The following is a 17,619-nucleotide window of genomic DNA, read 5'->3' on the forward strand; positions in this document are numbered from 1 at the left end:
TGTTTCTTAGACTTGGTGGATACAGCAATACAGTTGCAGGGATTCTTTTGGCAGCAATGGTTATATAAAACCAGTGTGGTTTTTCTGGTTGTGAAAATAACCTGACAGGTTATATTACATGAGAAAAGGAAGTTATCAATCACCATGTGTTTTTATTGTTAACTTTATGATTGAGAAACTTGTAAGGTCGAATCAAAACTTACTTTGAACCTACTTTTTGTTACATATCCTTTTTTTACCTGTTTTGTTTTGTACCTTGAACATTTATTATTTACTCAAAAACTAATTTTAAATTTGAGGATTATGTACTTGGGGTTGACATGGTGAACCATACACACCGTTCTCTGAAAAAATTAGATGGACTGACTGTAAAGAAAATTCTCTGCAGAAATTAGATGGACTGACTGCAAATTGCTGAGAGAAATACAAACACACCAGCCTTCCTTGGAAATATCACAAAGGATATAAACAATACACAAACATTCAGATGTCTAAGTTGATAAAAAAAAAAAAATTGTCGGTTTTTTCGTCTGTTTAGCCAAAGTTAAGAATGGCCATACTCATTTTTGGTGAGAATTAGAGAAACGGACATTTTTATTCACTTTTAAATTGATATAAATAGGTTTAATCTTCCTGAAGTTTAATTGAATAGCTTTTATCAGTAGCCAATTTATCTTTTGACTCAGCAATTAGAGGTCTGCAAACCTAGGTAGAAGAAATGATCACAATTGTGTGAAAAGTTATCTGTACAAAGAAGCAGCCAAGTGTCTGGCATTAAAGAATTGGTTATTTTTATAAACAAACATATGCCAGTTTACAATTTACCCATAAAATTATACTGCAGAATTTATTAATACGAACAATAATGCTAAGTGAAAAAAGTAGGCAAAATTGTTTATGTGATTTCATTTTTTAAGTAATTAAAATATTTAAACCCTCCATTAAAATCACAGGAATTATATGGACCAAGAGTGCTGGTTTATGTGGTTTCTTTTTCCTATTTTTAAAAATTTTTCAACTTTTCTGCAGTAAGTATTATTTCTGAGATTTAAAATGCCAATAGGCTATGTCATGTCAGACTAATGCAGGAATAGCATATCAAAGTGTATACTGTGCATTATTGCAATTTTGACATTTAATATGTATGTATGTATTAAATGCAGAGAAATAAAAAACTAAGGAAATTTTTTAAAAAGTAGCTCTGAAATGGTTGAACCAAATTTACCATAACTTTAAAATTATCTTTTGCTACTGAATATATTATGAATAAAATGTAATTTTAATATGAAATTCAGGTATCTTATATCTAGAATTCAAATAAATATTTTTTTCTCATATTTAAGATGTTTTACATCAAAAGATGACTGAGACTTGTGCTACTGCTCATATTGGTGGGGTTAATATTGTGCTGCTTGAAGGGATTACACCAAATATACAGTAAGTATGTCAGTTTTTATTTTCTTACACTTATAGTTTTAGACAAAACTTGAAATTCTTTGGATAAACATGCTGAATTTTGAGGTTTGTATATACAGTCTCAGTTCCCAGATACTAAGAATTCTGTCATTGAGAATATCGCCAAATAAAATATTTTAGAAAAATACTTTTTGTCTTCCTAAAATTGGTAGTATATACCTTCATTCCTAACTTCCATTCAGCAGAGCAGTTTCATGTTAACTATAAAACAGGCTTTGATAATTTAGGTCAGATTTTCAGAATTTGCTGTTTCTTAACATTATGGCTAGCTAATGTTGTGCTACTGTTATCCTGTAACATATCCAACATGACTAATAGAGGATTTGGTTCAGCGTTTTAAAAATTAAGTATTAGTCCTAGATTGACTAAGAAGTATGATATGTTACAGCTCTAATAATATTTAAAAAATCTGAATAATGTGCTAGCTACCTTGGGGAATATATCCTGAAATGGATGTTTATTATAGGCCATAGCTTTCTCCAGTGAGTTTTGACCAAACTCAGCAACCTCAGACAGGGCCCATTCTCAAGACTTCCTGGAGACTGTCTCAGGTTTGGTTTGGATCTGTAAGTGTAGAACCAAAGACTATATATTTCATAATAGCTGCCTACTATCCAGATCACATTTCCTTAGAAGTCTTTTCAAGAAAGGCAGGAAATTCTGGTGGTTGTGAGAGATGAGATCTTTTTTTGTTCATTCAATATAGGAGAAGGGCTTATTATTATGTATTAATTACAATATTATTAAGTGCCTACTGTGGGCCAGGAGCCTCACCTATATTATTTTATTTAATCCTCACTGCAATTTTGGGAACTGGGGTGATTTTATCCACCTTTACAGAACAATAGATTGAGGTTCAGAAAGATCAACATAGTGCCTAAAATACTTAATATAGTCAGTAAGAAGAGATGCCTGAATCTATACTCTTTCCACCTTATGATCCTTCTTCTGAAAGTCATAGACCATGGATTTCATGATTCTTTCATTTACTCTAAATTTGAATTACCATGGGTACGTTACCTTCAGAAAGTAAACTAAATTTCTTTAGGTATCCCATGAGTTTTATTTACTCTATCCTCCTGGATCTCTTCTCTTCATTATTTATTATCTCTAAAGAGAAGGACTTCCAATAGTCTTTAACCTTGTAAAACATAATGTTTATAAAACAGATTTTTGATAAAATATTATATTGCTGATATTTCTTGCTCTTTTTTCCCCAAGTAAAGATCCCTTAACTGTTTTATTTGAAAAATAAAAGTTATTTATTAGTTACTGCCAAGCTTGTAGTGTATTCTTTGGTATTTCATTTTCAGTTGCAATGAAAAGGACATGGAATAGAAAAAAATAGTTCAAATGGTACTTTAATGGAACATTTTTAGAGTAGGAAATTAGAAAAGCTTTCCAGATGATTGGTCATATTGTAACTAATTTGTGCATGAATGTTTATTTGCCTCCTTTTTGTTTTCCTGCTTTCTCTTGACTCTTCATCTGTAGACTGGAGGATTTTCCTACATCTCCTACAAGTACAGCCAAACAAGAGTTTCTGTATGTCATATTATTCTTTTTCATGGCTTTGTGATTACTGTAGTATTGAATAGTTTTTAAAATATTTAAATTATTTTCATGGCTGTGAATTATTTAGTTATTGTTTTGTAGCTGTAATATAGACCCTTTTATATAATAGATTAAAGCTTACTGGTAATCAAAGAAAACACAGGTAAGGGCTGCTTTTTTGGTAATTCATACCTTGTCTGTTGTTGACAAGTTGTAACACTGTAGTTGTGTGTTGCTTGTGCCTTTTCAGATATGTTACTGTTAAAATTTCTATGATCAAAGTACTTAATTTTTGATATGATAATGGAAGCTTAAAAAATTCACTTTGCAAGAAAGAGTTTTCACTAATTGTAGAAATAATTATTAAAACACTAATAATAAAACATCTGTACATCTCAACCTTATAATTCTGTATTTAAGATGGAGAGAGTTGACTGCTCTGTTAATAGATTTTAATGGCCTTTACTATATGTAAATGTGTGTTTAATTTCATTCAATAGATGAATGCTATTCGCATCTAGAGAGCCATTTGCATGTCAGCACCATCTGGGTGTGTTCTGGCTTATGTTGAAACTGAACTTGAAATACTGGTGTTAAACAATGGTTTTAATTATTATACTGTTAGAAATGATTCAAAATTCAGTAAGTAATCAGCATTCCAGAGCCTACCTTCATGCTGACTAGGCCAATTTCATAAACTACCGCCTCCACCCTCTGATCGTCTCCAAGAAATAGTGTGTTGTGGAAGAAAAAAGTATACTTCTCTAGTAATTGGTTTTGAATTTTATATAATACCTAGATTTTACTGTTTATAAATAATCAAGACCTCTGATAAAGCTACTGTTAGGCTTTTCAAGGTTTATCCTGATAAAAGTTAAATGTGATGAACTGGTTCTTCATATCCTTGAGACTATAAATAATTGGCAAATTTTCTACAGCCCAGCAGAGATTAATGTATGTAAACTGGCCTGTAATTAATATGAAATAATGTATTTTGTGTATTTTGCCAAATTTACTGATTGTCAAGAATCAGTTGCCCATTTGAAGGATCACATTTATATTAGAAGTTATTGGAGCCGAGCTGGGAGGATTGCTTGAGGCCAGGAGTTTGAGACCAGCCTGAGCAACATAATGAGACCCTGTCTCTACAAAAAATTTAAAAACAAATTAGCCGGGCATGGTGGCACGTCTCTTGTAGTCCCATCCACTTGGGAGACTGAGGCGGAAGGATCACTCGAGCCCAAGAGGTCCAGGCTGTGGTGAGCTATGATGGTGTCACTGCACTCCAGCCTGGGCAACAATGAGACCCCATCTTTAAAAAACAAATATGTATGTGAGGGTGTGTGTATGTGTCAAAGACGACTTCATTATGGCTTCTACATAAATGTCCTATCATATCCTATCTGTGGAATTCCACCGTTGTAGTGGTAGAAGTCATTCTTTTGCTTTACTTCTTTCTGCTCTTTCATTTCACAAATATTTGGTAAGTGTCTGTTATCTTCTAGGAACTGTTCTAGGCATTGGAAAGAACAAAGGAAATCAAGAAAGATAGTATCTTAGCTTTATGTCTGTACTAGTAATTAAAGGATACCAATTCTTAACGAAAAGTAATAGCCTTGCTCATTATGAATCAAACTTTTATCGTTTGTTTACCACTCATTGAAAATGAAAAGCAGAAAATACAAGTTACACTTCCTCCTTCCTATCAATTTCTTGTAACATAGTGGATGACTGTTATTCTAATTTCTTTGACTCCCTAATTAGATTTTAAGAAGTATAGTGAATATTGTTTTTCTTTTCATATTCAGTGTCTGTATAATGGTTGTACAGATCTCTAAAATAAGGTGGAGAACAAAAGAGTTCTGAATGGGGGTAAAATAAAAAGTGGAATGTTGTGTGTCTGTGTATGTAATATATCTTGTTCATGTTTTTACTTACATGTGAGCATATACTTATTTTCTTCTATAGATTCTTCCTATTAAAGAAATTAAACACTATTCAGTGCAAATAGTATAAAATATATTAATATTTTTAGATAACATTGTTTCTTCAATGTATAATTTAAATACATGAAAATTTTTAAGTCGTTTTAGTTCATTCAATTATGAGGGGGCTTCACAAACTGTGGAAAATGGAATTAAAACATATAAACTTTATTTCCCAACATAAGCTCCATTAAGTTCAGACACTTTTCTAATCAATGATACCAGCCATTTATTCCATTGCTAATGAACAGAGGGTCCCATGACAGTGCAGTCTTTTTTACGTTAACTGAAGAGAAATGGGTACCCTTTAAATTTTTTTCTTTTTTGAAATTAGGAAACAAAAAAAAGTCAGAAGGAGCCAAATTAAGATGTAAAATGGATGCCTACTGACTTCCCATCAAAACTCTTAACAGAATTGCTCTTGTTTGACAAGAGGAATGAGCGAGAGCATTGTTGTGGTGGAGGACTGGTAAAGCTTTCCCGAGCATTTTTCCAGTAAAGCTATGGCTACCTTTCTCAAAACACTCTTATAATAAGCAGATGTTATCATTCTTTGGCCCTCCAGAAAGTCAACAAGCAAAATGCTTTGAGCATCCCAAAAAACTGTTGCCATGACCTTTGCTTTTGACTGGTCCACTTTTATCTGCCACCCACGCTGGAGTGCAGTGGTGCAATCTCAGCTCACTGCAATCTCGGTCTCCTGGGTTCAAGCAGTCCTCCCACCTCAGCCTCCCAAGTAGCAGGGACTAAAGGTACGTGCAACTACACCCAGCTAATTTTTGTATTTTTTCTAGAGATGGGGTTTTGGCATGTTGCCCAGGCTGATCTCAAACTCCTGAGCTCAAGGGATCTGCTCACCTCACTTTCTCAAAGTGTTGGGATTACAGGTGTGAGCCACCATGCCCAGCCATGACTGGTCCACTTTTGATTTGACTGGACCATTTCCACTTCTTTGTAGCCATTGCTTTGATTGTACTTTATTTTTGGTATTGTACTGGTAAAGCCATGTTTAATCTCCCATTACAGTTCTTTGAAGAAATGCTTCAGGATCTGGATCTCACTTGTTTAAAATTTCCATTGAAAGCTCTGCCTTTGTTGGGAGTTGATTTGGGAGCAAAGTTTGCTCAACTTTGAGTTGTTAGTCAGAATTGTGTAAGCTGAATCAGTTGAAGTTGTCTATGGTGTTGGCGGTTGTTTGTGCTGTTAATTGTTGGTCCTCTTCAATTAGGCACAAAGAAGATAAAATTTTTCCTAGCAAATTGATACTTGGTTTGCCACTGTGGGCTTCATCAACATTGTCTTGTCCCTTCTTGAGTTATCCATTCGTAAACTGCTAATTGCTTTGGGAGATTATCCCCAAAGGCTTTTTGTAAAGCATCAATGATTTCACTATAATTCCACCCAAACTTCACCATAAACTTGATGCTTGTTCTTGCTTCAATTTTAGCAGAATTCATACTGTTTTGATAGGGGCTCTGTCAAACTGATGTGTTATCCTTCTTGGTACATTAAAGAAGATCCTGTTCACATGTTTTAACAAGTGAATATGAGTTTATTTTGGTGCAAAATGATTCTGAAATCTACATGTAGTTTTTTTATAATACACATTTTCCATGAACTTTTTGAAGACCTCTCAAATTTATAGGTATTTTTCTTGCTCTCAATATTTTTTCAAAATTTCTCTTTACTTGGCTGTTGGCTGTATTTTAATAGTCCTCTTTCTCTATTGATAGAACTGTAGTGAAATGTAGTATTGCCAAGTCCCAAGCCCTCTACAGTGCCCAGAGAGGGCTGAAGACAAACAATGCTGCTGTGTTCAAAGTAGGAGCTATCAGCATCAACATTCCTCAGCACCCTGCCACCTTACATAGCATGATGGTTCGAAGTTCTCACCAACTATCTAAACAAATCTCAGACCTAATCAGACAACCTTCTACAGCGTAAGTTATTTTATTTGTTCACATTCTGTGATTCCATATACTACCTCAGGATATTCTTTGCTGCATTAACAAAAGTTTGGAGGGAGATGATGAGTTACTTCTAAGTATCAACCATCATGGACAGTGGAGCAAGAGGAGAGTAGCCAATAGTGATCATGTGAAAATGACATTTGATAGCATTAAAGTACAGTGTCATCACTGCAATTGTCAGTGTTCCATATTGCATAAACAAAGCTTAAGAGATCCTAGAGATTTGTGAGTATTATAAGAGGTACTAATAAAAAGCAACTTGATGAATTCCAGGACCATATCAATCCTTGTTTACTTTGAATTCATTGGAGATTTATGACTGCACAGGTTTAAGAACGTATAGTAGTGATCATTTATGTCCCAAGGCAGCATCTGACCATGCCACATAAATATTTTAAAGGGCAGTAAATTTGAGCATTAACCTTTATTCCCTATGTCTATATCCTTTGTTCATGCATCTTCACTGCTGAGCCTTATTCATGGTCTCCATAAACTGTAACTAATAAAAATATGTGGTGGCAGGCATCTGTAATCCCAACTACTTGGGAGGCTGAGGCAGAATAATCGCTTGAACCCGGGAGGCGGAGGTTGCAGTGAGCCAAGATTGCACCATTGCATTCCAGCCTGGGCAACGAGCGAAATTCCATCTTTAAAAAAAAAAAAATACATGTAAAAGGTTACAAAGTTGTCTTACGTTTTATTTCCCACATCCTATAAAGTGGGAAAACATTAGTGTGTCTTTTGAAGGTGTCTCAAAGCTGATTTTTCCAGTTGTTCTATCTAAATCTTTAATTCTGATATAATGTTTAATCACGGCTGAAGCTAAGTAGTAAAAATTTAAATGTTTTTCCTCTGAACAGAAATATGGAATCCAGAATGTATAAATTTTAGTTTTAAAATGTTCCAAGAAACTTTTCCTTATTATAATATATTATCCGTAGAGTATAGTAGTTGAAAAATCAGACCCTGGAGTCAGACTGATTGGGTTTAAATCCTAGTTTCAGCACTCTAGCTATGCTTCCTCATTTGCAACTTGGAGACAGTGGTACCTACTTAAAGTGAGATAAATGAGACAAAGCACACAGTGCACTAAGAAGAGTACCTGGCACTCAAATTGTTATTATTATTGTTATTGTTGGAGTTCGTGTTGTCATTCTTAACAGTAGTAGTAGTAGTGGCAATAATATCAATAGTAGTGTGTAATGGTTAAGTCATAGAATTTGGAATCAGACAAATCTGAGTTTAAATCCCAGTTTTGCAATACTGTTAAGAATCACCTTGGCAGTATAACATTCTAGAGTTTTACATTGTTATTACTTCTTGTCTACTTTTCCATATCATCATTGTTCAACATCTGTTTTAGAAAGTCTGAATATGATCTGATATTGGAAAGAAAACATCTATTCACAGTATATATTTGCTATTTTTCACTGAGAAATCCCATGATTTTCCGCAATAAAATGGTAGCTCCTGTGTGTTTATTTTTTAATTTTTTTTTTTTGCTTTCTAGCCCACAGCCTGCAAAAGAAGATATTGCAACCCCACTACCTTCTGAAAAAACCCCAACAAGCGTTAATCAAACTCCTGTTGAAACAAATGAATTTCCTCAGCTACCAGAAGGCTTAGAAAAGAAGCCTATTGTTCTTAAATTCAGTGCCATGTTAGATGGTATTGCCATTGGAGCAGCACTTTTACCGTCTCTGAAAGCAGAATACAAGATGGGAAGAATGAGAAGTCATGGAATGACAGGTAATATTGAATTCTGAATTCACGCTCTTAAAATTTATGATTTGAGAAATTAGTAATATTTTGATAAAAAGGTAAATTTGGTTTTATAGATATTATAAGTAATTTTGATTATAACATTTAAAGTTCATTAATGATGTTCTCTAGTCAAGTAAAAATATCCCCCACCCCAGTACCTTGAATGGCCAGAGTGAACTCTTTTGAACTCCATAAAATTATTCAACTATGGAGGCCATTTCTCCAATTTAAACTTAAGTTGAATAAATCAACCCATTTCTACATCTATTAAGTTTTCAATAGACTGAATAACTTGTTTTATTTTCACATTGGGTTCATTTAGCTCAAATCAGAAGTCATTTATTTCTTCAAAACAGCTAATTCTATATGGTTTTGTGACCCTTATATTAATATATTCTATCTCAAAATTCCTTGCTTTTAACATTTATGAAATTTATCATATATACAAAAGCATGTAAATTATACATATACACATTTTAAAGAATAAGTACTGTGAACTCACCAACCCACAATACAACCTAGGAATTGGCACATTTCCAATACTTTGAAGCCTTCTTTGGCTGGGCGTGGTGGCTCACACCTGTAATCACAGCACTTTGGGAGGCTGAGGCGGGTGGATCACCTGAGGTCAAGACTTCAAGACCAGCTTGGAAAACATAGCAAAACCCCATCTCTGTTAAAAATACACAAATTAGCTGGGCATGGTGGCAGGAACCTGTAATCCCAGCTACTCAGGAAGCTGTGGCAGGAGAATCACTTGAATCTGCGAGGCGGAGGTTGCAGTGAGCTGACAGTGTGCCACTATACTCCAGCCTCAGTGACAGAGTGAGACTTCATCTCAAAAAAAAAAAAGGCAGTCTTCATTTCTCATGGAATTACTACTAGCATGAATTTTGTCTTACCCATTCTTTTGCTTGCCCATATAGTTTTACCATGTATGTATATACTCATAAATGATTTAAAGTTTGCTTTTAGCTGTTTTGAACTTTGTTTATATGGAATCTCACATTTTTTAACTAGGAATTTTTTTATTTGACTAAGAGCTCCTTACATGTTTATATATATAAAATGCCAGTTGATGGTTCTTTTTTTTGCTTACTTTACCATTGAGTCATTTGTATTTTTCTTGATTCACAATAATTCTTCATAAATTCTATATATTAACTCTTTGATATTATATGTTTATGTGTTGTCACCTAGTTGGAGGCTTATCATTTAACTTTTTCTTTTAATCAGCAGACATTCTTCATTTTAATGTAATTGAATTTACCATTATTTTTCCTGTATGTTGTGTATTTTTATGTCCTGAAGAAATGCTTCTCTTCCTAGGATAATAAAGATATTCTGATACATTTTTTCTTGAATGTTCTGAGTTTTGCTATTCATATTTAAGTTTTTAATCTATCTTAGTCAATTATTATTGTTCTTACATTTGGCATGGGGTAGTATATAACCAGTATCATTGTATATAACCAATGATCTCAGCATCACTTATTAATTTATTCTTTTTTTTTAGTGATATATAATCCAAAAATTAGTCACATATTAAGTGTTATTTTTAACGTGGGAGTCTGAGTTTTCTATTCTGCTTCATTGATCTCTTTGCACCAGTATCATATTGCTGCCTGACTTTTTCAGGAATTGTCCTGGCTATTTTTGGTCCTTTGCTCTTTCATATACGTTTTTTATTTTTATTTTTATTTTTTTGAGACAGGGTCTCACTTTGTTGCCCAGGCTGGAGGGCAGTGGCATGATCACAGCTCTCTGCAGCCTTGACCTCCTCAAGTGATCCTCCAGTCTCAGCCCTGTGAGTAGCCAGGACTATAGGCATGCACCACCACATCTGACTAATTTTAAAACTTTTTGTGGAGATGGTGGGATTTCACTGTGTTGCCTAGGCTGGTGTCAAACTCCTGGCCTCAAGCGATCCGCCTGCCTTGGTCTTCCAAAGTGCTAGTATTACAGGCATCAGTCACCATGCCTGGCCTCATAAACATTTTAGAATCAGTTTGTTAAGTTCCCTGAAAAAGCCTGTTTAGATTTCTGTAAGAACTTAATTGAATCTATAGATTTATTTGGGGAGAAATGACAACTAAACAATATTTAACCTCCCTTTTCCTAAGTCTTACTTCTCTGTTGTTTAAGTCTTCTTTAATGTTTTTGTGTAAATTTTAAAATTTTTCTACTTAAAGAGTTTTGTGCGTCTTTTACAAGATGTATTTATTTATTTATATATCTAAGTATCTTGTGGTGTTGTAGCTATTACAAGTGTTATCTTTTGTAAAATGGCATTTTTCTAAACTGTTGGTAGTCTGTACAAGTGTGCTTGATGCTTTTATGTTAATCTGATACTCAGTAACCACATTAAACCATTATTATCAATAAGTTGTAGATTCTTAGGAGTTTTATCTATAGACAGTCATACTGTTTAAACAGCAAATAATGATACTTTTGTTTCTTTCCAACTTTTAGTTCTTTTTCTTGCCTTATTGTGCTTGCCTTGTTCCATTTTCTTAAAGGAATCAACATTACATGAATAAGTCTGATGTCTGCTGTAGGTTTCTGCTATCAGGTTAAGAAAATGTACTTATTTTCCCACTGTGCTAAGAATTTCTATGAAGAATTATTGGTAAATGTAATCAGATACTTTGTTCTGTTATCTAATGAAATGAAAATGTATTTTGTCCTTTATTCTGTTAACATAATTTAAAAGTATATACATATATATGAATATACGCAGATACGTACATATTTATATAAGTATGTGTATACAGTAGTCCCTGCTTATTCATGTGTTTTGTCTCTTCACATTTCAGTTACCTATGGTCAACTGTAGTCCGAAAATATTACATACAATAAGCTATTTTGAGAGACCCCCATATTTACAAAGATATTTACAGAACTGTTGTTACAGTACAGTTGTTCTATTTTGTTGTTGTTGTTAATCTCTTGTTGTGTCTGATTTATAAATTAAACTTTATCATAGGAATGTATGTATAGGAAAAGACATATATATAGGGTTTGATACTATCTATGGTTTCAGGCATCCACTGGGGATCTTAGAACACATCTATCCCAAATAAAGGGAGATTACTGTATATGTACGCCCATCTCTAGCATTTTGGGTTTCTTTATTAAGAGTAATTTTGCTGAACATTTAGACCTTTCTGTTACCAGCAAGAGAAGCATTTTAAAGTAAATTTCCATATTTGGCAGAGTCAGAAGTCTTAGGCCTTCAGATATTAGAGTCCAGGCCTGACAATAAGTTACACACATTTGGTCATTTATTCAGGGCACCCATGAAATACAAGGGTCCACAGAAGCAGCAAGTCAAAAGTCAGATAGGCAGTTTAGGGTCCTAGAGTAAACACATTGTTAAATATCCAGAGAGGTAAGAACCCAAAATTCTTATTGAAATTAAAGGAAAGAGATAAAAACAGTAAAAGAATGACTATACTAGTAATAAGGGATGACTCAGTAACTGAGGCCTAGGATTATTTCAATCTTGGTGTTTTTATTTGGTGGTGTGCTAGCAATGGTAGTGGTGGTAGCAACAGTGGTAGACAGTCCCCACCCCTTGCAGCTTGTAAATGATAGTCAAGGAGTCTCCTGGTTGGAGTAGTAAGAGGAGATCAGGGCAATCATGACTCATCTGGTCATTCACAGATACCCCAGTTGGTGAGTGAGCATTTTTCTGTTTTTGGCTAACTCATTCCAGGTGCAAGCACTATAGTTAATGAATGTAGTGAATGTGACATATAGGAGATGACCCTTGATTAGTATTTTGAAAAAAAGAGAATTATTTCTGGCTCAGTTGAGGAGCAGTAGGGATATGTAATAAATTATATACGTAGGCTAAATAGGCAATTTGATGATGTTTGAGTGGAGAGAATTGGTAATGTACAGAAGAATATCAGTAGATTCTGTTGGTTTGAAAGGAGCATGTGTATGTACATTACATGTGTAAAGGGCAACAACAGATGTTGATTTTAATAAGGCTTCCCCTCATGCCCTCATAAACAGTTGGAGAAATATGGACTGAATAATAGTAAAGCTGGTATATTTATATTTGTTTGAAAAATTATGTGCCAGATTATTGATTTAAGTGTTTAAGGTCAACAGTAAACTAAAATTCATAATATACCCTTATTTGATATATGGTCCCATGAATAATTATTAAGGTCAAAGAGACATATGTTTGTATAACTTTATACTTTATGAATGTTTCAGTGAGTTCAGTTTAATTGATTTGGCAATTTTAGCATTTCCACACTGAATCAGGATCAGTAGACACATTGTTAACTACCTACTATTCTCTGTGAATAAAGCACTGTGTGGACTGGCGAATTTTTTTTAACTTGATTAATTTTCTTGTTACAATTCTTTAATAATAAGGGCATTTTATTTCTGTTCTACCTTCTATGAAATAAAGAACGTGGGTGTTTTCCTAGTGCCTAACACACTGCCAGTCTTAATAAATAATACTTACTGGCTTAATAATACTTGCTGACTGACTTGCATATTTAAAGATAGGGAATATTTTATAAGCAACTTTAAAATATGCTTTCATATATTTCAAGATAGGTTTGGGAATATCCATGCATTTTTCTTAGATACCCTTTTTGGAAAAAATGAGGAATGAATGAGTGAATGAACACTAACACGAACAATAACTTTTCTCATTTCTTACAGGTGCACAGACAAGATTTACATTTGAGCTGCCAAATCACAGATTGCGTTTTACTTCAAAAGTTTCTGCCACAGATATGTCAACCATTCCTCCTTCTGCCAGTCTTAACCTTCCTCCTGTTACCATGTCAGGGAAATATATAATGGAAGAACATGATAGTTATTCGGATCAGGTGTGGAGTATAGATGAACTGCCTTCTAAACAAGGTTACTATTTACAGGGAAATTATCTACGTTGTGTGGCAGAAGTAAGTTTACTTTAAAATTTTCTTACTCTTTGTAATTTAGGAGGCTTCAAGATTTATATGTACCAAAATATGTAGTAATCCAAACTTTTAAGGTAAAGTCTTAAAATCATTTGTTTTCACAGAAGAATTCTATACTGAATCAAGTGTGTGTGTGGGTGTATGTGTGTTTTGTGTCTGTTAGTCTGACTACCCTGTAGTTTTATTTAAACATGCTTTTAAAAATATGTATTAGTTATATATTCCATCTCTGCAATATTTTCGTAGTTCAAATGATTATTAAAAGCAAATCGCAGCTAACTTTCATTATGTGCTTTACACGCATTGACTTCTGCAGTGGTTAAGTAAATCCTATGAGGTAGAAATATTTGTTCTCATTTTGTAGGTGAGCAAACTAAGCCTTAGCAAGTTAACATAATTCATACAGGTATACATAATTATTAAGATAATCTAAAGGTCATATTGAAAGATAAATTAGACTTACAGATTAATTTCTTTACTAAGGTTAAGTTGAAAGTAGCATATCTAATTCTATCATAATTTTTTCACTTTATATTTGTATAACTGTCAAAAGTTTAAAAAGCATTTGGACACATTTTTCATTTGATTTGTGGTAAGCAGGTCGTCTGTTATTTTCCTAATTTGATATAAACTTGAAGCGGAGAAGTAAACACCTTTCCTTAAGTCTCCTAGCTATCAATTGAGAGAGACAGGAGCCACGCCTCAGTGGTCTGCCTCCAGGCACCCTGTGATGTGTCTCAGCTCACCTCGTCAGTTTGTCAAAAACAGTTACAACTTTATGAAAAAGCAATGTGCTCTTTGTTTTATAAATTTTGTTCTCCAGAAACTGCAGCATCTATAAGAATGCTCTTTGGGTTCTCTGATAGAAATATTATAACTACGGGGGACATATTTAAGTCTGATTTACCTTCTTAGGCCCTGCTTGCCCTGGAACCTCTGTAAGAGTTGAGATTTCTGTATGTGAAAAACAAGTGTACAAAAAAATAGTGTTTGGATTCTAACAGAGATTTACTTAAAATATTTTAAGGTGTATCCCACTTGTGCTTTCTACTCTGAAAACTAAAAGCCCCAAGCTCCGGTTTAGACATCCTGCTATCAATGTTCCATTTAAAAGAACATACACGAATACAGTGTGCTGTATAATTCCTTGCTAATACTAGATATTAGAAAGGTATAAGTTTGTAACGAGGCAGAACACAATCCCGAATTTAGTAAACAGTGTATTTAATTTCAACCATTTCAAAGAATCTAAAATTGCATCCCTTTTAGAGTTGCCTATTTTACTATGGCCTGAAATAAACACACCTGAAAATAGTTTCTGGCAAATTGGTTTATTAACTAATTAGTTTATTAACTAATTTGCCAGAAATTTAATACTTTGTACTAATTATAGGACACAAATTATATTAAACCTTAATTGGGTATCTCTGATGATTTGCTAATTCACTCAGATGTAAGCCTGAGACCCAGAATTTTGTTGGTTTTTATTCATAGCCGTATCCTTAGCACCTAACATGGTACATAGACGGTCATTAAATATATATTTGATTAAATAAATTGTTTTTGGCTGGATGTAGTGGCTCACACCTGTAATCTCAGCACTTTGGGATAAAGCGGGCGGATAGCTTGAGGCCAGGAGTTTGAGACCAACCTGGCCAACATGGTGAAATCCTGTCATGGTGGTGGGTGCCCGTAGTCCCAGCTACTCAGGAGGCTGAGGCAGGAGAATCGCTTGAACCCGGGAGGTAGAGGTTACAGTGAGCCGAGATTGTGCCACTGCGCTCCAGCCTGGGTGACAGAGCAAGACTTTGTCTCTAAAAAAATAAATAAATCTATTTTTACTTAACTCGTCTGTGATTCTAAGACACAAAAGTGGCCATTAAAATGATCATTAAAAGTAAATTTTAGTCTAGGAGAAAATTTAATTTCAAAATTGGCAAGTTAAATATATAACTTTGATTTGCTCCCCAGACTTCTCATACCTTATTAACTACTATTATTAAAAAACAAAAACCATTTTGGGAATGGACTATAATAGTGTTTGGCCAGTAACATATTAGGAACTCTGAATATTTTTAACTTTTCTTCAATATATTGATTTCAAATCATAGATAATTATCTCTTTTTCCTCAGTTTAGGGTGATTTATGTAAGAAAAAAGTAAAGCTAATGTAATCAGCATTAATCTAATATGATTTTTTTCTGACAGGTTGGTTCCTTTGAACATAATCTTACAACTGATCTTCTAAACCACTTGGTATTTGTACAGAAAGTGTTCATGAAGGAAGTTAATGAAGTAATACAAAAAGTTTCTGGTAAGATGATCTAGTACCTTACAGTATAGGTGAAGGTTTTTATTCTTTTTGACTGTGTGATGTCCCATATGTCTGTGGTATAAGTATTGATCCAGCATTTGGATATAATTGTCAAATAACTCCTAAGAACTGGCCATTCCTTTTATGGCTTTTCCACCTACAATGTTTGCTTATCATTTTTGTCATGTATAATATACACATTTAGGATTCATAAACTTCAGAAAGCTCATTTATGTTTCACCCTCAAGAAAGAAAAGCTTACAGTATGTCTATTAACCAAATTAATCATACTCATTTGGAAACAACATTTAGATAACTGCTAAGATTTCAACCTTTTATCTATACCAGATGATGGCTATATGCTGGCAGCATGGTAAATTGTCTGTAGAAACCCTCATTACATTTTTGCTGTTCCTCAAGAATAGTTTACAGTTCAGCTTAGTCAGTGCTCTACATTTTTCACAAGCTAAAGTATTAGGGAATTAGGGTGAAAAGTTGACTCTGTATAACAATTCTTAATGCTGAGTATTTTCAGTGTGAATGTCATCATGTTAAAAGAATATTTAAGCCACATCCATAAATTGGCATCAAAAGGAGTTTCCTTTATGCTTATGGATTAATTCATTCATTTAACAAATTTATGAAGTATCCAGGTATTCAATTACAATTTTGATGAGTTCTGTGAATGACAAGAACAGGGTGCTATGAGTCTGTGTCATAGGAGAAACTAGTCTAAAGGATCAGAAAAGGCTTCTCAGAAGAATTCATATCCCAAAACTTAAGAATGAAGCCTAGTTTGGCAAGAAAGGAGAGGTAGAGAGGATGCAGGCAGAGCATACATACCAGTATTTGATAAGGGTCTGAAGGAGGACAGTGCTCCTTAGATGAAGGAACTAAATTATGTAGCAGCTGTGTGAACAACCGGTTTCCTTGGTTCTCCTGGGTTGGTTCTAGTTGCATCTGAGGTCAGGAAGCTATTTAATGATCATATTGTAGAAACCCTGCAGAGCTGTGGAATTTTACAAGTTAGGTCTTAAAAGATCAGATCATTGGTACCATGGAGTTTTTCTGAAAATGGTTGACTAGAAATCATTAAGGAAGAAATAAGTATATAGTAAAATTCCTTTCTGCCACTGAAGAAGCCTTAACTTGGGAAACATACACAAGTTTTGTTTGGTGTGTCCCATTTACCTGGTTAAAATCACATTATGACATTTTTTATGATAGGAAAGTTGTTAAGAATATATCAAGCTGGCAAACTTATGAGTTCTAAAGAATATTTTCAAGATGATTTTATTACTGAAAAAATATAGGCCAGGCGCAGTGGCTCATGCCTGTAATCCCAGCACTTTGAGAGGCTGAGGTGGGTGGATCATTAGGTCAGGAGATCAAGACCATCCTGGCTAACACGGTGAAACCCTGTCTCTATTAAAAATACAAAAAAATTAGCCAGGCGTGGTGGTAGGCACCTGTAGTCCCAGCTGCTCAGGAGGCTGAGGCAGGAGAATGGCATGAACCTGGGAGGCAGAGCTTGCGGTGAGCTGAGATGGTGCCACTGCGCTCCAGCCTGGGCAACAGAGCAAGACTCCGTCTCACAAAAA

General features: G+C 34.2%; 1 protein-coding gene across 1 annotated transcript in view; it reads left to right on the top strand.

The window, feature by feature from the left end:
- KIAA1109 (KIAA1109 ortholog) overlaps window positions 1-17,619 on the top strand; it is a 192,700-nt gene that overhangs the window by 104,542 nt on the left and 70,539 nt on the right. Inside the window, exons 47-52 of the mRNA XM_011976372.1 lie at window positions 1,344-1,437; window positions 2,971-3,021; window positions 6,749-6,955; window positions 8,496-8,734; window positions 13,442-13,686; window positions 15,913-16,018. Coding sequence (XP_011831762.1) covers window positions 1,344-1,437; window positions 2,971-3,021; window positions 6,749-6,955; window positions 8,496-8,734; window positions 13,442-13,686; window positions 15,913-16,018 — 942 coding nt within the window. The remainder of the gene's footprint in view (window positions 1-1,343; window positions 1,438-2,970; window positions 3,022-6,748; window positions 6,956-8,495; window positions 8,735-13,441; window positions 13,687-15,912; window positions 16,019-17,619) is intronic.

The sequence above is a fragment of the Mandrillus leucophaeus genome, unplaced genomic scaffold, assembly GCF_000951045.1.
Source record: "Mandrillus leucophaeus isolate KB7577 unplaced genomic scaffold, Mleu.le_1.0 Scaffold1649, whole genome shotgun sequence".
NCBI lineage: Eukaryota > Metazoa > Chordata > Mammalia > Primates > Cercopithecidae > Mandrillus > Mandrillus leucophaeus.